This window comes from Elgaria multicarinata, chromosome 3 (assembly GCF_023053635.1).
Source record: "Elgaria multicarinata webbii isolate HBS135686 ecotype San Diego chromosome 3, rElgMul1.1.pri, whole genome shotgun sequence".
Lineage (NCBI taxonomy): Eukaryota > Metazoa > Chordata > Lepidosauria > Squamata > Anguidae > Elgaria > Elgaria multicarinata.
Window position 1 is genome coordinate 11,895,505 of NC_086173.1, and position 22,094 is coordinate 11,917,598.

The window sequence follows — 22,094 nt, forward strand, 5'->3', positions numbered from 1 at the left end:
CCCGCTTTGACTTGGGTCTCAATTTGAATCTCAGTTCAGATGTCCAAATCTTCATGCTACCTCTTGACTATCATTGTAAATTGATAAATAGCTGTTCTGTTCATCAGAACTAGATGGAAATTCCTAGCTTAGTACTGCATTATGAGGAATATCAGACAAATAGGTGCAAGGGTTTCTATCCTACAAGCCGATGAGCTGCCAATAACTTTTTAAAATTTCTTGGCAGAAGTGGACAACATTTTCAGGAATAGTTACCCCTTCTAAAGGGATCAAGTCTGCCAAGTGTCAGGTGAATGGATGCAGGGAGTTTTGTTCAAGAGCAGTCTTTTCAGACTAGGCGGGTGGGGTCCAAAAAAGGATGTGCTTATATCGCTTGTGAATTGTTATGAAAATGACATACAGCATAGAGGTGGCCCTAATTAAGAAGCTAAGGTGCATTGGGGTTTTTATTTTGTTTCTTGATGAAATGATGGGGGGAAATAAGTGATTCATTTCTGTTTTCCACCATCCGTGAGTTTTTGGGCAATTTATATGAAAATTCCATATGTCATAGAGGTGTCCCTAGGCAGGAAACCTGTAAAATATCAAAGGCATAGGTGCAGAGGCTAGCAAGTTACAATAAATGAAAAACCGTTTATGACACCTTTTGTTTTCTGCTCACTTAGTACCAAAGACACAGAACGTGAAATATTTATTTATTTAATTATCCCATTTCAATACTGCCCTATAGCCAAAGTACTCCAGGAGGTCACAAATTAAACCCCCAAAATACAACATGATCAGTCATAAAACTTATAAAAGTTTGAAACAGAATAAAACTAGAGTCAAAAGCAGCAACTGGGGAAATCTAAAAACACAACACACATTTTATCTGAATTTGTATCTGGAATAATATGCCACAGTCGACTATTAATATAATCTGAAAGAAAACTTTTAAAAATTTATTTTCCACTGCTATTTAACACCTCACCTGTAAGGTTTAACTGTATTTACCATGAGGCTGATAATAAGAGATGTAACATGTCTAATGAAGTCATGACCCATATTTTCGGGGTTTGCCCTACGATTAAGGACTATTGGTCAAAGTTGTGATGAAATTGAAATCATATCAGGATATAGATTACTATTGGATCCAACATTCCCTTTGGTTATATAAAGGAAGTTTTTCTATCTGATGACATAGAGATGATAGTGCATTTACTAACAGCTGCTAGAATGCTAATATCTGCAAACTGGGGGAAAACGAAAGCCCCTACAATTGATGACTGGGTTATTAATTTATGGGAAATCATATACATAGTCAAGTTAACCAACATAGTAAGAGTAGAGGGAAGACCACAAAATAATAGATTTGTTTATTTATTTATTTAGAATATTTATATACCACTCCCCATTGAAAAATATTGGAGCGTTGTACAAGATAAAATGAAAATAAAAACAGAATAAAACAGCTAAAACTAAATTTAAAAGAAGCAAAAACAGAGATTCAAGGCTGCATATTAAAGAAAGGCTTCTTGGAATAAAGATGTTTTCAGGAGGCGCCGAAAGGAGTACAAGGTTGGTGCCTGCCTTACCTCCAGAGGCAGGGAATTCCACAAGAGGGGGCCACCACGCTGAAGGCTCTTTCCCTGGTAGACTCCAGTGGGAGGATGGGTCTATGTGGGTCTATGGTCATCCGAGGGCATGTTCCTAGCAGGAACATGCCCTCGGATGACCTCAGTGGCCGGGCAGGTTGGTAGGGGAGAAGGCACTCTCTCAGGTATCCTGGTCCCAAGTTGTTTCTAGGGTGACCATATGACCGGTTTTGCCCGGATTTGCCTGGGGTTTTGATGGCAAATCCGGGAGGGGAGGGGAAATCCGGATTTTATTTTGCAAAGAGCTGCTCTAATGGGAATTAACAAAAATGCTTATAACTCCGTCATTTTTTAAGATAAAGACATGAAACTTGGCACAATGGTAGCTCTTAGGAAGGGCTTTAGTTATACCAAATTTGAAATAAATCCGTTCATCCATTGATTTTGTAGGAATTTTTAAAAATTGAGGTTTTAAAATTATTATTTTTAAATCATTGTTTTTAAAGATAAAGAGATGAAACTTTGCACCATGAAAGGATTTAGGTAGAGCTTTAGCAACACCAAATTTGAAACAGATCCGTTCATCCATTGCTTTTTAAGGAATTTTTTAAAAATTGAAGTTTTAAAATTATTATTTTTAAAATTGTATTTTTTAAAGATAAAGAGCTGAAAGTTGGCACCATGATAGCTTTTAGGTAGAGCTTTAGCTGTACCAAATTTGAAACAGATCTGGGGGCAGTAGCAAGCCCTGTTAACAACAACAGCAGCTTGCAATGAGTCAGAAAAGATATTTGAGGGAAGGGGAGAATGTAACACACAGAGTATAGCAAAAGCTTCAAAGTACAGCAAAACCTACAAAAGTAGGAGTGAGTGAAGTTAATTTCAGATACATTGAATCTCTCACTTGTTCTTTATTTCAGTAATTTTAACAGTAAGATGTTATGTAGAACAGATTTGTCTTAAATGTGTGCTGTAAAATCAGACATGTGACCAAGGCTATGTTCGGGTGGACACGCCCCCTTGGGGGCCGACCATGTTGTCCTCCTTTTTGGTTTCCAAAATATGGTCACCCTATTGTACACAAGTACAAGAACCTTAAACCTGGCCCGGTAGTGAAGAGGCAGCCAGTGCAGTTCCCTCAGCAGAGGAGTTGCATGCTGGAAAGCGGCAGCTCCAGCCAACAGCCAGGCTGCAGTATTCTAGCTCCAGCTTCCAGAGCAGCTTCTAGGGCAGCCCCACATAGAGCGCATTGCAGTAATCCGATCTTGATTACCTGAGTAATCTCAATTTATAGAAAATTGATCCTTATTTTTAATGTATTGGTGTAACAAGAATCAAGTGAACATGCAACCTTTTGTGTCATTAGGAACCTTGTGATGTTTGTTGGATCTGTTAGTAAATTTGTTGATATCCTCTATTGTTAAATTGTTGATAATATTTTGATCCAACTATCTGTTTGTATACTTCTGTAAGCATTATAAATAATAAAATTAAAAAACACAATACACATTTTAAAACAACCTGAAAAAACTAAAATGCCTGAGAAAATAATAATAATAAAAAATCATCTGACACTTAAAGGATCACAAAGGACCTCTCTTCCAGAGAGTATCCCACCATCAGGGGGCCACCACTGAAAAGGCGGTCTCCCTAGTAGCCATTTTGGTTACTCAACTCATTTTGCAGGGCACTCAGAGGAGGGCTTCTGAAGATAATCTTAGGGCCCAGACAGGTATATATGGGAGGAGACAGACCTTAGGTAACCTGTCACCAAGTCATCAAGGACTTTGAAAGTTAATTCCAGCACTTTGAATAGGGCCCAGATACTGACTGGAATCTAGTGTAGATCACAGGCATAATAGGACCATATTGATCAGTCCTTGTTAACGATCTCACTACTCTGTTTTGGACCAGCTACTGTTTCCAAACCATTTTCAAAGGTAGACCGCATATAATGCATTGCAGTAAACCAAACAAGAGGTTACCAGAGCATGGATAATTGTAGCCAGGCAATCTCTGTCCAGGTGGGGTCACAGTTGGTATACCATTCTGAGCTGATAAAAGCTGCATCATACCAGTGAGGCCACCTGAACCCAAGGGCACCCCCCAAACGACATACCTGATCCTTTAGGGGGAGTGCGCAACCCCCTCCAGAACAGGCTGAACACCACTTAGCTGGTCAGACGAACCACCCACTAACAGCACCTCCATCTTGTCTGGTTTGAGTCTCAGATTGGCCTTCATCCAGTCTCACTACCATGCCCAGGCACCAATTCAGAATAATCACTGCCTCACCTGGAGTAGACAATAGATGTGGAGCATGCAATGGCAGAGGCCAAAGAACTTCAACATTCAGCATTTTTAGGTCCTACGGAGTCCAACAAACATCTTTCAACATTCCTTCTTCTGGGAGAGCAAACTAGCAAAGAGCACTGAACCCTGGGTCATTCCTGCGATATGTTACTTCAACATCCTTTCCCCCAAAGTACTCAGACTGGAAAGCCCTGGTAAAACCATTCACTATTATTGGAAGCTAGAGCTGCCAATCACAAAACAACAGACCCTCCCCTCTCCCCCATTGTTTTCCTCATATGGAGAGCTTGGGCAAAAATGGATCGATTTTTGGAGACATGCTGTCCATGTCTCTCCAAATCCTGAATCTTCAGGAGTGTGTTCAGATTTGGACTTGGCCCACTTCAGAGGAGTCCTCTTTCGATTCAGACATCTCTCAGATCTGTCCGAATCAGCCCAGAGATTCAATGTGGGATTTGATCAAATCCAAAGCAACCCCTAATAAATATGATTAGAATAAGAACTACACAATTATTCTACAAAACGAAAGCATACACTGCACTGCTTCATAGATATAAGCCTAAGCAATAGTGTGCAAATTTACAATGATGCAGCGTTTGCACAACCTATGTGAAGAGTGTTGCCTGTTTTCAGCAAGGAGTCTCTGGGCCAGGAAGTGCCACTGCAATCCCATATATACATTTACCCAGGAGTAAATCCGAATGAACTTAGAATTTATTTCTGAGTAGATACACATAGCAGGAGTTTTCAAGGTGTTCAATGGCTACTAGTCCTGATGGCTTTATGCTTCTTCCAGTATGCCTATGTACACCAGTCGTTGCAGGACATGGGTGGGACAGTGCTGTTGCACTCATGTCCTGCTTGTGGGTCTCCCATCAACAGCTGTTGCCCACTGTGTGAACAGAATGCTGGACTAGATGGACCCTTGGTCTGATCCAGCAAGGCTCTCCTTATGTTCTTCTGTAGAGGTATTTAACTTCTTTCAGCTGAAGGGCTGAATTCCATTTTAGAGATGCTCTGGAGAGGCATACTCCACAGGTGGGTGGGGCCAAAGGTAAAAGGGGCATGGCCAAAACACCAGACACACCAGCATATTTTATCTTAAAGTTCTTCCTACCAGTAATTAAGCGTTTCAACCAGGGGAAGGGGACATTGGTATTTAGAGAACCCTGGGCAGCTGGACTGGGATCCCATTTGGCCCCAGGGCCTGCTCCCCTGATGTATAGGATGATAGTGTGTCACATGCAAGGTAATTATTCCCCAGGCCTTCGCCCTAACCAACCCCCTTGCTCCTTATATGATGTGCTCACTAATAGAGAGGATCTCTGAATTTGTCAATGAACTTTTCCTGCTGTTCTTCTTCCCTGTCATCTAGGCTCAGAGTCGAAAATGCGGGAGGTTTGTGCCGGCTGCAATACCCCAATCTCGGACCGCTTCCTGCTGAGGGTGAACGAGCGCTCGTGGCACGAAGGCTGCGTGAAGTGCACCGCGTGCCTCCAGCCCCTCTCGGGCACGTGCTACTGTCGCAACAGGCAGCTGTACTGCAAGCACGACTACGAAAAGTAAGCCGCTTTTGGCACCATTTGATTTCCTCACCTTTGCCGTGGAGTGAAGTGAACTGACTGATGGGAAGCTTAGGAGTAGTGATACCACGAGGGTTGGACCTTGGGGCCAAATCCAGGGGCCCGAAGCCCAGTGGGCTCCCCCAAATGACCACCCAGAGATTGGCAGCTGATGAGAGCAGCAGAAGCAATCCCCATTTTATTCCTAGAGTCACGATGGGTATGATGAGCTTCTTCAGATGGGGGAGAGGGCAGGAATCACATTTCCCTGCTGTCACTTTGCCTCCTGCTTCTGTCCCACAATAGGGCTGAGCAGCGTCCTCTTTCTTCACACGGGGAATAAAGAGGAAGCAAGCAACAACCACATGGCCCATTCAGTGGGCGTTATCATGCAGCTTCTCCAGCACACAGCAGGAAATGGCAGCAAACATCATCATAGGCAAAACGAATCCGGATTTTCCGGGTCTTATTTTGCGACAGAAAAAAGAGCAGAAAGAGCAGGAGATGTATTTATTTTTTGAATTAGGGTTGGCAAACAGATTTCATTGTTGTTGCTTTTGTTGAAGTTCTAACACAGGGGTGGGCAATGTGGGGGGCACCAGTTGTATGCAGCCCCTGCCATTCCATGCTGCAGGCCCCTTCTAGAATGTCTTTTAAGAAGTTACGCAAAAATGGCAATCATAATGGCTATGGAGTGCCCAAAGGGTGAAGTTTAGATTTTGGCTCTTCTGCAGGGACACCCCATGACTGCAGTGAGGTGCAGGAGGGGGGCAAAAATTCCCCCCTGACCCCTGGAAGTTGCACACCCCTGTTCTAAGATATCAGAAATGTAGAAGCAGCTTTAAAGGATGGAATGGTGGTGGTGTGTGAGTGTGTGTTTGTGTGCATGCATGTGTGAGAGAGGGCAAATAGAAGGGTTTGTTGTGTACTTCAGAAATGAACTACCTATGGCCCCATATTGATCATTATGTCCTGGTCTAAAATTATCCAGCTGTACTGCTGCCTAGGATGGCAGCCTGAGATGGTGGACTGTTGTCATCTGTGCACAAGTAGAATATGGATCCAGGCAGCCATGTTATCCATGTGGTGGTTTCAATTATCAACAAATGGTCTGAGAATGGCACCTGGCAAGAAGTCGCTGATGTTATCTGAAGACATGGTGGAGCTTGGCAGGTGTTGTGTTGTCCCATTGGTTGCCATGAGCTTAACAGCTGTGATGTCATAGAGGGACAGGACAGCCTAGGGCTAGGCTGCTAAGGGGTACCTGGGAGACCTTAGTACTGGACTTCTTGGGCCAGTTAGTGTCTTTTCTTCAATTTAGAATGTCTGTAGAACAACACATTGAAGATGCAAGTTGAGTAATTTTGGAGCATTTTTGACAGGTGCTACTTATGGAATGGTTGAAGCTTTTTTCACGTGTAGGCTCAGGGAGAGACAGTCTCTGGAAACAAAGCCCTATGAGGAGAGACTGAAAGAACTGGGCATGTTTAGCCTGGAGAAGAGAAGATTGAGGGGAGACATGATAGCACTCTTCAAATGCTTAAAAGGTTGTCACACAGAGGAGGGCCAGGATCTCTTCTCGATCCTCCCAGAGTGCAGGACACAGAATAATAATTTACAGGAAGCCAGATCCCAGCTGGACATCAGGAAAAACTTCCTGACTGTTAGAGCAGTACGACAATGGAACCAGTTACCTCAGGAGGTTGTGGGCTCTCCCACACTAGAGGCATTCAAGATGCCAACCATCTGTCAGGTATGCTTTAGGATGGACAACCATCTGTCAGGTATGCTTTAGGATGGATTCCTGCATTGAGCAGGAGGTTGGACTTGATGGCCTTATAGGCCCCTTCCAACTCTACTATTCTATGATTCATTTCTTATCAAAGAACAATAGTCCTTGAAGGGTAGAAGGGTCCCAGTGAATGAACCAATCACCATGAGAACAGATCATTAACAGGTTGCTGAAATCCATTTTGGGATGGAAGTTTAATGAAATGTGTGCATTCAGCAGCAAAATTAATCTAAACTCTGGGCACAGGGAAAAAAACACATTTTTAATGGAGATTACTTTGCACACATTAAGTGCTTCTTCATTGTTTAGCTTATTTTGGCATCCTTTATTCTGCTGCCTTTAATTTGGTTTTCAAGGAATTGAGTTTTTTGGGGTGGGGAAGGGAAGAGCATGAAGACATTTGCAAGCCCAGGACGAATCCCTTTTCATTATTATTATTATTATTATTATTATTATTATTATTATTAATAATTATAATAATAATAATAATAATAAAGTCGCATAACTCCATGGTGGGCAGTAGAGTCTATGTTTGCACAGCAAAACCACAGATTCATTAAATATATGCAGGATGGATGATAGCTAGCTAATCAGCAGTACTGCAGAGAGAGGGTGAGATATTGACACGGCAGAATGCAGAGAACATGAGTCAGCAGTGTGATGATGTTGCAGCCAACGTGCAGGCAGCAGTTGCTGGTGCAACAACCACTGTTGTCCCAGCTCCTGGAACTTGGGGTGAGCAATCTGCACAGCATGAATTCTGCTTTCTCCATTTAAAGTGACCAATTTCCACTGGGGAGTGGGGGTGGGGAAATGGGTAATTCGCCATTCATTCCGTTCCATGGATGTCCCCATCACTCACTGCTTCCTCAACTGTTCACTTTCATTTAGCCCCCCGGGATGGTTTCTCAGGCATGTTTTGCTTAAATTGCATTGTGCGTTCTTGCAATTTTAATGCAGTGGTTTTCATGTGTACGTATTTTGCCCAAGTCACACTGCCTCATGCCTTTTGTCATCTTAAAGCATCTGTTCTGGCTCAGAATGGAATGGATCTAAACTGGAGGATAAACAAAAGCTGCACAATTCTGAATAGATCTTCAGAATTAGTATCACAGTATCATAGTATAGCAATCCTATACTCACACAATGCCGGGGTATGGAGAGAGGGATGGTGCTGCTAGGTTGGTGGAAGGGCTGCTTTATCTAGAAATCTACAGATTTTGTATAATCCTTTCTGGACTCATCTACACCAAGCAGGATATTCCGCTATGAAAGTGGAATGAAAGCGGTATATAAACAGCAGGAGCCACACTACTGCTTTATAGCAGTATTGAAGTGCACTTCAGGATCTACACTACTGCTTCATAGTGATACTGAAGCGCATTGACAATTGTTGGGGCACATGACACATCTACACCAAGCAGGATATAACACTATGAAAGCGGTATGAAAGCGATATGTGGTATGTGTCAATGGGCCCCAAGAGTTGTCAGTGCACTTCAATACCAGTAGTTGTCAGTGCACTTCAATACCACAGCAGTAGTGTGGTTCCTGCCTTGTCTATACTACTTTCATAACAGTTTCATAGTGAAATATCCTGCCTGGTGTAGACAAGCCCTCTGTCTGCATTTTGAAAATGCCACAGCAGGAAAGCAGCTGATTGGGCTCTCCAGAGCACCCGTTGGAGAACTCTCTGAGCTGGGGTTAGCTCAGGGCGGGACAGGGGTAGGTGAGCAGCAGCATTCACAACTTTTCCAGCTCCACTGCCTCATGTTGGTGCCTCACTCTGCTTTATGGGTGGACTGCCCCTGCTTCATGAACAATGTATTGTTGTTGGGAAAATCCATCCCACCCACCTCCCAGCTACCGTCAGGATTGCAGCTAAGCTTGGAAGGAACATGGAATTCTGAGGAAGGTGGGAGAGGACATCCTTGCCTCTGCTAATCAAAAATAGGGTGACCATATGAAAAGGAGGATAGGGCTCCTGTAACTTTAACAGTTGTATTGAAAAGGGAATTTCAGCAAGTGTCATTTGTATGCATGCAGCACCCAGTGTGGTACAGTAGATAAAGTGTTGGCCTGGGAGTTGGGAGATCCAGGTTCTAGTCCCCACTCAGCCATGGAAACCCATTGGGTGTCTTTGGGCCAGTCACAGACTCTCAGCCCAACCTACCTCACAGGGTTGTTGTGAGGATAAAATAGATAAGAGGATTATGTACACCACCTTGGGTTCCTTAAGAGGGAAAAAAGGCAGGATATTAATAATAATAATAATAATAATAATAATAATAATAATAATAATAACAGCAACAACAACAACAAATTCCCTCTTCATCACAACAGTTAAATCTGCAGGAGCCTTGCCGTCTTTTGTATCTGGTCATGCTAGGCACAGTTCCTGCCTCTTTGAATGTTTTGCTGAAGAGGGAATTTCACCAGTTGCTCCATGCATACAAATGACACCTGCTGAAATTCCCTTTTCTATACAACTGTTAAAGCGACAAGAGCCCTGTCCTCCTTTCCATAGGGTCACCCTAAAGTCCTTTGCTTTCCACCCTGTGACTCCTGGCTCCACCACACCACAGCGTGCTAATTTGAGATCTTTCAAAGAAAAATATTGGAACACAATTTTTAAAAAACAAAAATGGAGCCTCAAGCTTTTAATCCAGTTACCAAAAACTTTGCAGCATTATTATATTTGTGGCTAGTGGGGAGAATGTGGAGGTGATTTGCTTTAACCTTTGATATCTATGCACACACCATCCAGCCAAAGTGGATTCCATGGTTTCAAGCTTAGAGATTTTAGTGCATGCATACTTTTTAGAAGAAATAAATAGGCCTTCCCAGACCTTGATTTTGCTTCCATTGTTATGATTAGTAAACTGGTGTCTCATGGATCATTCAACAAAGTTCTTTGGCAAAATGTGTTTCAATCAGGAAACATGATATTTAGTCAGGTATGTTCTACATGACTGTATACTCCATAATGACCGGTGTGTATGTTTTCATTTTCTCAAACATAAGTTGACAGGCTGTACCTGCAGCATAATGTACATTGATGGTGCTATATAAATAAATAATAAATAAATAATAATAAATAATAATAATAACCTAGCCACTGTGGCCCAGAGGCAAACTACATGTTACACTGCAGCCTCATCTAATGAAGGTCCCAGCACTCCTCCTCCCTTGCAAAGTGTCCGTCTGATGTGTATGTGCATGTACTTGCATATATTTATACACATATGTGTGGTTTGCATTGCAAAAGGGTTAAGAGATCAGATTTAAACCTGGCTTCCCCAACCTGGTGCTATCCAGATGTCTTGGCCTACAACCTCCATCCTCCCACAACCAGCATGGCCAAGATGTCTGGAGCTTTAACCCTTCCTCTAGCAGTTGCTGCCTCTTCCCCAGCTTATTTTATCCCTGCCAGTATTCCAGACCCAGACATGACTTTGGAATCCTGCAACAGGTACCAGAGATTTGATGTATTCAGGGACGATTTGCTTTTTCTTCCTTCTCCCATCGCCCTTCGGAAATCTCCCCCTTCAGAGGGCAATTTGCAGGACAGTGAAAGGGCTGCCCGGGTTTTATTACACACCTCTGCAGTGCAGTGTAATAACATGTAGTTTGCTCCTGGTAGAGCGAGACGCTGTATTGTGTATGTGCAGGCCTGCTTTGATTGTGTTTTCTTCTCTTGGCTTCCCTGAGCATCTATCCACTCCCCTACATTGGTTTTCAAAAAAAGCAGCTTGTTTCCATAAGGGGTTTAACTCCATCAAAGGTAAATAAAAGATCCAATATAGTTCCCAAATGTGTACCTACTTGGTGAATGCTGCAAGTTTGCCAAAGTGCAGAAAAATATCCAATATGGTAACAAGATAGAACAACCTGAGGATGTCAGCTTTCTTTTTTTAAAAAAAGTTTCTAGTCCTCAAAGATATGCTCAAAAGTATGTCACTCATGCCTGCTGAACTCTCAAAAGCCAGGGAGGTATGTTTTTCAGTGGCTAGAGTTGGTGCTTCAGAGCTCCATCAAACCGGGGGTAACTTAACACTCTCCCTTCCTTTGCTTCGCCGCTTGTGTTTTCGTTCCTCAGTTACTTCCTCTTTTCAAAAAAGGAAGTGCACAACGAGCATGAGGGCCATTGAGTCTGCTGCTCTAATGGCGCTGCTTCTCCTGCACACAGCAGGAGAGAGCAGCAATTCTGAGTTTAAAAAAACATCAGACTTAATGACGGGTTTTTTTGTCACGCAAGGAAGGTCAGAAGGGGCGGAGGGTGGACGATGTCATGTGGGGGACCTCAGCAAGCTCTGTGAGTGCCCAGTAACGAGCGTGCAATAAAACACTTGTCCGATTGGAGCTTTCAGTGCCTGGCATAGCATCTTGTTCCCTGAGTGGCCAAACCAGAATAATCTAGGCAAAATAGGAAAAATTGCACCAAAAATGATGGCTAAGGGCACAATCCTATGCATGTTTAGACAGAAAAAAGTTCTATAACCCCCAGCATTCCCCAGCCAGCCATGCTTGCTTGGGGATGCTAGGAATTGTAGGATGTTTTCTTTCTAAACATGCATTGGATTGCACCTTAAGAGGAGAAACTATGCAATTAGCATAATGTGCATTCAAATGGTTTAAAGAATGAGTCAACATATTGAGAAAGGTTCTAAAATAAATTCATAACACAAATAAATAGACCTTCCAGTTATTGGGGAAATGGATGTATCTCAGGAAAATAAAGACTCCTTGTTGGGGCTGTCTTTATGGTGGTGTGATGTTCCAAAACTCTGCAGTTTCGCTGATGTGGGGCTGTGGCTACTAATCTTGATGCCACAGGGAAAGTGTGGGGTTTCTTGCACTTGTTACGTGCCCTGTTCTCTGCCCAGGTGGATAGCGAACAATCAGGGGATGCCAACCACCTGGCCACGCCTCTGCTGCGACTCCAGAGCAAGGCTTAGGGGCTGTTTTGACATCCTCACCCTCAGTCTGGAGGAAAAAGTCAGGGTAAGTCCCTGACTTTTTTTTCTCTGCAGCTTCAGTGGACAGCTCCAGGCTTGGTGTACTATTACTGCTGCATTGTATAACTGACACCGAGACACCACGCCCTCACCCCAGGGCTTTCCCGAGTGTTTAGACAGCCCCCTAGATTTTATCTTTTTCCTAACATACATTAAAATGATTTCCCAATCCCAGGGAGACCTACTATTCTTGGTTATCTCTCAGTATGTTAACAGTCTCTCAATGTGTTGACTCATTCCTAAAAAGATAGTCCCACATAATATATATATATATATATATATATATATATATATATATATATATTCACCTGAAACTAATTGGCATAATGTATACAGGTTGCAGAATCAAGCTTTTCTTGATGCAGTTTTTTTTAAGGAAAAAGTTGGCGTTGAGTACATACATGAAGTATCTTTTCAGAAAGACAGACAGACAGAAATTCTCCATTTTCTGAATAATAAACCCAGTGTCAGCTTGTGATTTCAGTGGCATGAACATATTCCGAATCCAGGATATCATTACCTGTGCCAAACAGCTCATCACTGTTGTGGAGACCAGTGCACGTGATGGCACTGGCTTATCCAACATGATGCAGTGGTTTCATTCTACCCTGCATGTTTAAAGCTGACCCTCCTGGAAGCTAGGGATGGCTCTCAACTCACATACCTTGATTAGACAAGGAACAGAGGATAGTGAGTTAGGCAACAGTATTAGGCTTGTTCCTGGGGCACTGAATTATGAAGTGCCAGCAAGCAAAACTGATGGTCCCCTGCAGGCAGTGGGAGCAACGATGCTGCCACAGATTTTGATGTATTTTGAACTTGAAAGTAAATTTTGTGGAAACATCGGGGCCTGCTCCAGTTGGACTCTTCCCCCACCCCCACAGGGCAAACGGTCATCTTGGCCCTGTGGGGGAGAAGAAAGACCAAGGGGACAAGGAGCAGGCCAAGGAAACATCGGGGCCTGCTCCAGTTGGACTTCCCTCCTTCGGGAGCAGGACAATCCCATCAGCCCTGTTGCCAGTCCACTTAATCTCTCTCTCTCTCTCTCTCTCTCTCTCTCTCTCTCTCTCTCTCTCTCTCTCTCTCTCTTTCGCTTTTCCATCTTCCCTCCTGAACTCCTTTTCCTTGTGTGTCATGTCTTTATTAGACTGTAAGCCTGAGGGCAGGGACTGTCTTTTTTGCTAACTAATTGTAAGCCGCTCGGAGAGCCTTTTTTGGCTGAGAAGCGGGGTATAAGTATGATAAATAATAATAATAACAACAACAATAATAATAATAATAGATGGAAAATACACCCAGGCCTTGGAATAGCTCGATTCTACCACCCTCTGGTCATCCAAAAATCTCCTGCTCTCTTAAATGGATTTGCCCATCTTCTCTTGCTGACTGTTAGCCTGAAATTCTCCCCTGGAACACTTTTGTGCTGCCGCCTCCCTTCAGAACTCTCCTCAAAACCCACTTCAATCAAGTTCCAGGGGGTAGGCAATCTGGTATCCTCTAGATGTTTTGGACTACAACTCCCATCACCCCCATTGGTCATGCTGGCTATGGCTCATTAAACTTGTAGTCCAAACATCTGGTGAGCTTCCCCCCCCCACTTTAATTCTTTTTCACCAAATCAAAACAGTAGAGCAGTCAGGACACACTTAGGCTCTGTCTTTAATGGTCTTATGGGGAGGTCCCTCTGGACTGAACATTCCTAATGAGGGTCCTCACTTCAGACCGTAGTGGGTATTATTTCACTTAATTGAAAATATGTGAAGCCGGCCATGCTGCAGCTGAGGGCTGTCCTGCTCACTGGGGCTCAGGACCTCTTCCCCCAAAATCCTGCCTTGAGTGCACCACTGAACCAAAATAATGCCAGCAAGTGTGCATTATTTCATTTGCTCACATTTTTCCTTTCTTGCCCTCCATCTGCCATTGCTGTCTTCCACCACCACCCCAGATTGAGTTGAGATTGTACGCTCATTGGGCCAAGGACCTCTCCTGTTTTGTTTACATTATGTGTCAAGTGCCATATAAGCAGATGACAACACAATAATTCTTTTTTTCTTTGCCTTATTCCCTGCAAAAAGATCCTTGCCAACTGACATATGGGATCAACTAGGGATGTATAAGAAATTCGTCTCAGTTCATTTTGGATCAGGATTTACCCAGTTTGTACCTTCTGGACCAAATGCTGACCAAGGCCACAGCTAGACCTAAAGTTTATCCTGGGATCATCCAGGGTTCGCCCCTGCCTGAGCACTTGATCCCCTGTGTGTCACCTAGATGAACAGGTTTGACCCCTAGATGATCCAGGGATAAAACTTAGGTCTAGCTATGGCCCAAGTCACAATCTGTGGTCAAACTCCATACATTTCCGATCTTGTGATGTGATTTGTGGACCCCAAAAATTGTGTTTGACAGCATTGCATACATTTGGGGGGGGGGGAATGTGTGTGAAAATATGCAAACTTTTGGAAACTGCATACAAAAAGCACGTGAATCAATGGGAGATGAATGTGTACATTTCAAAGATGTGCACTATTGATGCAGGCATTTGGAAAATTAGGCATGAAAATACAGATGGATTTTCACATGAAAAAACAAACAAAGCTCAGTATCTGATACGGACTCAATCTGGAATGAGGTTTGAAGTGGAATATGGAGAACTTCAGAAGCTCAAGTTCTGCTGATTTACACAGCCCTAGGATCAACCCATATCGTCCGTGGCCTTGCAAGGACCCTTCCAGCCTTCCTGGGTATATTATTGTATTGACTCCCAGTGGAGGGCTTTCAGATAGTGACTTCAAAACAAATGGGAAGTGGGGAGCATCCACCACTCCGGCTGCAATTCTTTCTACGCTTTAGCAATAGCGATAAGCTGGAAAGAGCCTGCAGTGACTGCTCACCCTGAACATATTTTGGAATGATTAACCAGCACTCCAGACCCATTACCTGACATTCTGCTGCCGGGCCAAGTACCAAGCCTGAACGTACAAGGCTGGAGGAGAAGAGGTGGGAGGCTTCGACATCTCCCGACACCCAGAGCTTTGATCGCGGCTGGGAAATCAGGGGGAGGGGAAGGAGAACCCTGCTTGGTCCAACGAGCTTCACACACTCCCGTCGACTACAGAGGAACATCTCAGAGAGGTTACATACTTTTGGTTTTATGCTTCGGGGCTTCCACAACAGCACTGAAGCTTGGTCAGCGAGACCTGTCGCCCTCACCAAAAGCAGGCTTTAGAGGAGTCGGGCTAGGGTGGCCATGTGTCCTGCTTAGAGGACAGCCCTCTATTTCAAGGTGGCCTCTATTTGAAGGGCTGTCGGAGGGCAGTCCTCCATTTCAAGGTGGCCTCTATTTGAAGGGCTGTCGGAGGGCAGTCCTCCATTTCAAGGTGGCCTCTATTTGAAGGGCTGTCGGAGGGCAGTCCTCTATTTCAAGGTGGCCTTTATTTGAAGGGCTGTCAAAGGACAGTCCTCTATTTCAAGGTGGCCTTTATTTAAAGGGCTGTCAGAGGGCAGTCCTCTATTTCAAGGTGGCCTTTATTTAAAGGGCTGTTGGAGGGCAGTCCTCTATTTCAAGGTGGCCTCTATTTGAAGGGCTGTCAGAGGAGTCCTCTATTTCAAGGTGGCCTTTATTTAAAGGGCTGACAGAGGGCAGTCCTCTATTTCAAGGTGGCCTCTATTTGAAGGGCTGTCAGAGGACAGGCTTCTATTTCAAAGTGGCCTTTATTTGAAGGGCTGTCAGAGGAAATTTGGGAGAAACTACTTTGGGCACCATCATAAAATGGCTCCTATGTGGCAAAGAACAAGTATTTATTTATTTATTTATTTATTACATTTCTATACCACCCAATAGCCGGAGCTCTCTGGGCGGTTCACAAAAATTAAAACCATTCAAAGTATAAAACAACAGTATAAAACCATAATATAAAATACAATATAAAAGCTCAACCAGATAAAAACAGCAGCAATGCAAAATTACAAATTTAAAACCACGTTATTTAAAATTTATAGATTGTTAAAATGTTGGAAGAATAAAAAGGTCTTCACCTGGCGTCTAAAAGCATATAATGTAGGTGCCAAGCGAACCTCCTTAGGGAGCAATCTAGTGATTAGAGTGTTGGACTAGGAGTGGGGAGACTCAGATTCAAATCCCTATTCAGATGTGAAGCTCACCTCGGTCTTTCTCTCACAGGGCTGTTATAGGATAAAATGGCAAAGAACCTTCTACACTGCTCTCTGAGCAAACTGAACAAAGGGTGAGATGCAAGTGCATTTAATAAATGATATATAGTCAACACAGATATTTGTGCTCCATTCAGTAGAGAGCTAAGATTGGCCATGACTTTACAATAGGCTCCATCATACCAGCGTTTTATCGCACTCTCGTCATGTCTGGTTTGCGGTTTTGCAGCACAGCACTCAGATGACGTCGTGCGTGTCCTGCAGACACCCTGCCTCTTCTCCTTCCTTTTTCGTGTTTTCCTGGAGTGGGGGAAAGTCTGGATTATTTCCCCCAAATGGAATTAAAGTGCCCTTCAGCCCCCATGTAGTGCCATCCTCTCGCTGTTTCCTTTGTTGGGGGCATGCGCTTTGAAGGGAGAGCGTGCTGATGAAAGGGGAGGGCAGGGCAGTTCTCCTCCTCCAGCACTGTGTCGGTAAATTGCTAGACAACAAAGCCAGAGTGAGGAGGGGGAAGAAGCCCACACACATCACAGTGCTACAACTAATGAACTGGAGGCAGAATAAGAAGGGATTCTGGGGCAGGGTGAGGTGGAGTGGAAAAGCAAACAAGTGAAAGGGAGGTTTCAACAGTATAGCGCAATACCACAAATCCACGTGAAAGGGGCCATTCGTTTGACGCGCTAATGAAACAGAGCTAGAAATCGCAGAGGCAAACCAAGGGGGGAAAGTAGGTGTGGTGGAGCTCAATGTAGTATGCCATGCAATAAACTGGAGGCATGGCTAGACGGGGCGATATCCCGGGGATTGCCCCGGGATCGTCCCTGTGCATCCACATGACGCACAGGGCATCCCGGGAGCAAGGAGGGATGATTCCTCCCTTTCCCCAGGACATCGCCCTACCCCTCCATCCCGTTTTTTCCTGCAGTCTCGAGATGATCCCGAGACCGCGGGATGTATGCCCCGCCATTGCTGTTTGTCCTGGCTCCTCACAAGTAAACGCGAAGAGCCGGGAACCAGGCATGGGGCACAGAGCGCCTCAAGGCGCTCTGTGCCCATCAGGGTGGAGGGGGAGTGCAAGTTTTTTTAAAACTTACAGGCCCATTCGAGCGCTCGTGTGCTCCTTTTCCTTAAAAAAAAAATCCAAAATGGTGGGCATGCCATTGCGCGCCATGTGTAGACAAGGGGGACAATCTCACAATCATAAAATCACGAGATCATCCCCCTCAACCCCCCTTGTCTAGCCAGGCCCTGGAACCCGACCTTGTCATAGTGTTTGAATCCATAACATGGGAACACAAAAGCTGTAATGCAGGGCTGTTGAGCTTCTTCCAGCCTCAGAGCTGAATTATTGTTTTTGAGAAGCTCTCAGGGGGCATGTGCCAGTGGTGGGCGGGGCCAAAGGCAAAAGAGGTGGAGCCAAAATGCCAGCATATTGTAGCTTAAAGCTCTTGCTGCCAGCACTGAAGCCTTAGGAGAGGCATTTCAACCTTTTGGAGTTGTGCCATGTAACACCAGGTAACCACTGAAAGGTCAGTGGTCCAGGAAAGGGGTGGGGCCAGAGGAAGGGCCAAGAGCATCTAAGGAGCCCCGGAGGGCCAGATTGGGACCACAGCAGGCCTTGGGTTGAACTCTCCTCCTGTAACATGCAAAGCAGCCTGCTCAAGGTAACGAAAAAAAGGACTGGTTTGCGAGGATAGAGCCACGGCCCTCTTTTGGCGGGCGGCCCTGTTGGGAAAGGAAATGCACAGACAGCGCACAAGACTTTCAAGAAGCTTTCTGAGAAGACATTGTGCATTGCTCCAGAGAGTTCTCTGAATCTTGGCAGTCTCCTTGAAAAATTTCCTTTTAACTGTCCAATCTTCTCTCTCTCTCTCTCTCTCTCTCTCTCTCTCTCTCTCTGTGTGTGTGTGTGTGTGTGTGTGTGTGTGTGTGTGTGTGTCTGTCTTCAGAAGAGAGAGTGCAGCCTCCTCCCAGCTGGCTGACACAAAGCTTTGGCAGCAAAGCTGGACGGGGTAATAAAAATACCAGCGTTTGCCCACTTCCCAGTGATGCATAGCCAGAGGTCATGACAGAGAAAGAGGGAGAGAGAGGGAACAAATAAACGGGGCCTTTGGCTGCCTCACTGTTTTAGTAGCCTCTGCAGGAAAGGAGTTGGGAGTTGTAATGGGTCGTAAATCGAAGAAGGGTCTGTGATGTTGATGAAAGAAAATGCAGGGGATGTTTTGGGATGGTTTCATTCAAGCTCTCGGTTTGTGTCTTCGGCTGTACACCTGAATAAAGATGTAGACATGCTGGGTGGGGAAGCAACGGAGATGATAGCAAGGTTTTGGCTGCGAGTGAGAGAATGACGAAGACTGGCATTTACACTAGTTTTCTAACATGGATTTGCCCTTGTTAATCTACTACTGGTACCTATAAATCCCCTAGGATTCAGAGTACCAGTACTGCTTCCCATATTAATATGTGATTTCCCCAGCCCCCAGACACACTGATTCACACAATGACCATTTAAAAAAAATGTACTTCAGGAAATAAAAGTTGGCGTTCTGTGCGACAATGAGTGGCTGTTATATCCTGAACTCTTTGAAGACTATGGCCCTTTTTACACCTAAGGATTATCCCAAGAAAACAGGGATCGTCCCTGCCTGCTCCCAGGATCGCCTGTGTGTCATCTGAATGCACAGGGATGATCCCAGGACGATCCCTGGAAAAAAGGCAGGTGTAGAAACAGCCTATGTTGAACGACGCCATGGTGAAGTGGATGAGCAGATGTTGATGTGTTAGCCAAGGCAGATTCCACATGCCGAAATCCACCGCAAAAAAACAATTTGAGTCTCCCATGTAAAATGGGATTGTGTAAATCAACCCAAAAGTTATGTCTGGAGACAAGGTTTGGTTCTGTGTGGTTTGGTTTCCTGTTAGGATTAACCCTACATTTGGTTCATTTCTAGATCTCTTTTGGTTTGGTTTTTAAGAGCTCCCCCAGTTTCGCAATGCAAATTTATTAGAATTGTGTCCTCAATCCTTCACACAGTGCATAGTTAAACTATGGATTTCACTACCGCAAGTTGTAGTGTTGACCACCAATTTAGATGGCTTCAAAACAGGGTTGGATAAATTCCTGTAGAAGAAGGCTATCAATGGCTTCTAGTCCTGATAGCTATGTGCTACCTCCAGTATCAGGTGCAGTAAGCCTGTGTGTACCAGTTGCTGGGGAGCATGAGTGGAAGGTTGCTATTGTACCCATGTCCTGTTTGTGGGTTCCTGGTTGACAGCTGATTTGTTGCTGTGTGAGCAGAGAGATGGACTGGAAGGACCCTTGGTCTGATCCAGCAGGGCTCTTCCTGTGCTCTTATGTCCTAAGTGTTGGAGCTAAACTAAGCATTCCACCCCTAATGTGATAGCTACCTGAGGTCCCTTTTCCATAACAGTCCTCCATGAGCTAAGTATAATGCTTAGAAGTTCAATACCTGGGACAGTAGAGGAGGAACCCCTCAGTCGTATGAGGTATCCATTGCTCCTAGAAATGTGTTGTGCTGCTGTGGAAAACAAAATGAGGACAATTCTTGCAATTAAAACAACCCTTCCAAAAATGCTAAATAGCACACAAATGGCATAATTAAACCACTGAAATATTTACATACATTTTATTATGAAGGGTATACATGTGTATTGCACTTTATTTATGACACTTAGATTTTGCTGAATATAACAAAATCTGATTCACAATCCATATTAAAATCACATTTAAAAGACAATAAAACACATTAAAAACTTTTCCAACTACTACTCAAGAAGCAGCACTATGGAGCAGCATGATTAATTTAATAACAGCCCAGGGAAAGCCAGAGTGAACAAATGTGTTTTCAGGAGGCATTTAAAAGATGCCACCTATTCAGCCTGCACAAGGGAGGGTTCACCAAAGTGTGGGTGCCACTACAGAGAAGGCCGTCCGTTGGGGGTACTGCATGGCAACATTCCATTCATTTGGGATAAGATCAACCCTCTCCCTGTTTTTAAAAAACCCAAACTATAAAGGCTGCTCTTGTACAAAGCTCCCTGCACCTATACATCTGGAACTTGGCAGGCACAATCCTTTCAGAAAAGGTAAACATGCCTGCAAATGGCATCTAATTCTGACTGATGCAACAAACGTTTTAGCCGTTCGTTGATTTCCACAATAGTCAATGGGAGGCATGAAGATTTGGGTTACCTCATTGAGTTTCAGTTTGGGACTCAACTCAAAATAGGCAGCCTCCAAATTCATCTGAGCTAAATTGGGCTGCTTTCCAAATCACTGACTCAATGTCCAAAACAAATCTTGTGGTCAGTGCACGCCCCGACATGTTTTCTTTTGATTACCATGGTTTCAGACAGGCTTGCTGATCTGGCTTAATTGCAAAACATTGTGAACAATAATAAGTGAGAAAATAATAATTCCTTAATATTATTTATCTGTACAGCACTACCTTTATAGAAGTGTTGGAAACAATAATAATAATTCATTATTATTATTATTATTATTATTATTATTATTATTATTATTTATTTGTATAGCACCACCTTTATAGCACTTTATAGCAATGGGGGGGAAACTCTGGCCCATGGGCCACAATTGGCCTGCAGAGGTCCCCAATTTGGCCTGCATGAAGGAGTCACTCAACTTGGCTGGAGCTTAGAGGAGCCCCTCTTCCGTGGGCTGGCTGAGTCCCTTCATGAACCTCATCCTACCCAGATTGGGGTAGCACACAGTGCACAAAGGAGGCAGCTGACTTGGCCATTGCTTGGAGGAACCATTCCACCAAATGCTGACTAAGTCCCTTTCCCTGTGCCTCCTTCTGCACATAGAAAATATGAGTGGGGAATGAGCGAATGACATCAGACAAGGGGATGGACTTCACAGATCCTCCAGGTCTAGACTGGGGCATAGCTGATGACAACCCTGTCCATGCCAAGCACAACCTTTCCCCACTGGCCTCTGGGATAGCACTTACACATTGTCAAAAAAGAGGGGGACAGGGTTGCAATCACACACCGATTTATATTTACAGAGGCACATTTAAAAATAATGACTCTAATTTATATATAAATACAGTTCATCTCACCATAGTGGGGGGAAATGTGACAAGGTGACCTGCGTGGCTACTCAGTCTGTTGTCCAGGGCTAAAGTGTTGATGGGCAATTCCGAGGCTCCTGCCTGCTCTCCCTTCTGGTGCTTCTTTACCTTTAAATTGGACATGGACCAGGCAGCCCTTGAAATAGAGGACAGTCCTCTATAAAGTAGGACACTTAGCCATCCCTTATCCATTGGCAATATGTACATCTTTTCAAATCACCCCTCAACCTTGAGAGCAAAAGCCACGTGAAAGCTCGTTTCCCCTGGACTGGTAGATCTTTTGCATTGTTTAGTTCATAGTGTTGTGGCAACCATGCATGCAGTGAACCATGTTGACAAATGATGATGTTTCATGCCTTCTAACTGTAACTGAACAGTACATATTGCTGGTGTGTATACCGAATAGGTTCCAAATATATGAGCTCAGCAGCCAACAGTATCTATTTGAGCTGGCAAAATATCATTATGTGCTCCCCACCTCCCTGAGTAGTGAGGCGTTGCAGGGCAATGCTTCCTCTGGAAGGAGAGGTCACTGGAGACCTCTG

At 44.2% G+C, this 22,094-nt stretch overlaps 2 protein-coding genes across 2 annotated transcripts in view; one reads left to right on the top strand and one right to left on the bottom strand.

Annotated features, from left to right (window-relative positions):
* CHCHD5 (coiled-coil-helix-coiled-coil-helix domain containing 5) overlaps positions 1–22,094 on the bottom strand; it is a 474,014-nt gene that overhangs the window by 368,457 nt on the left and 83,463 nt on the right. The window lies entirely within an intron of this gene.
* The window catches only part of LOC134394106 (LIM homeobox transcription factor 1-alpha-like), a 109,562-nt gene that overhangs the window by 17,437 nt on the left and 70,031 nt on the right, over positions 1–22,094 (top strand). Inside the window, exon 2 of the mRNA XM_063119281.1 lies at positions 5,263–5,449. Within this exon, the coding sequence (XP_062975351.1) occupies positions 5,263–5,449 (187 nt within the window). The remainder of the gene's footprint in view (positions 1–5,262; positions 5,450–22,094) is intronic.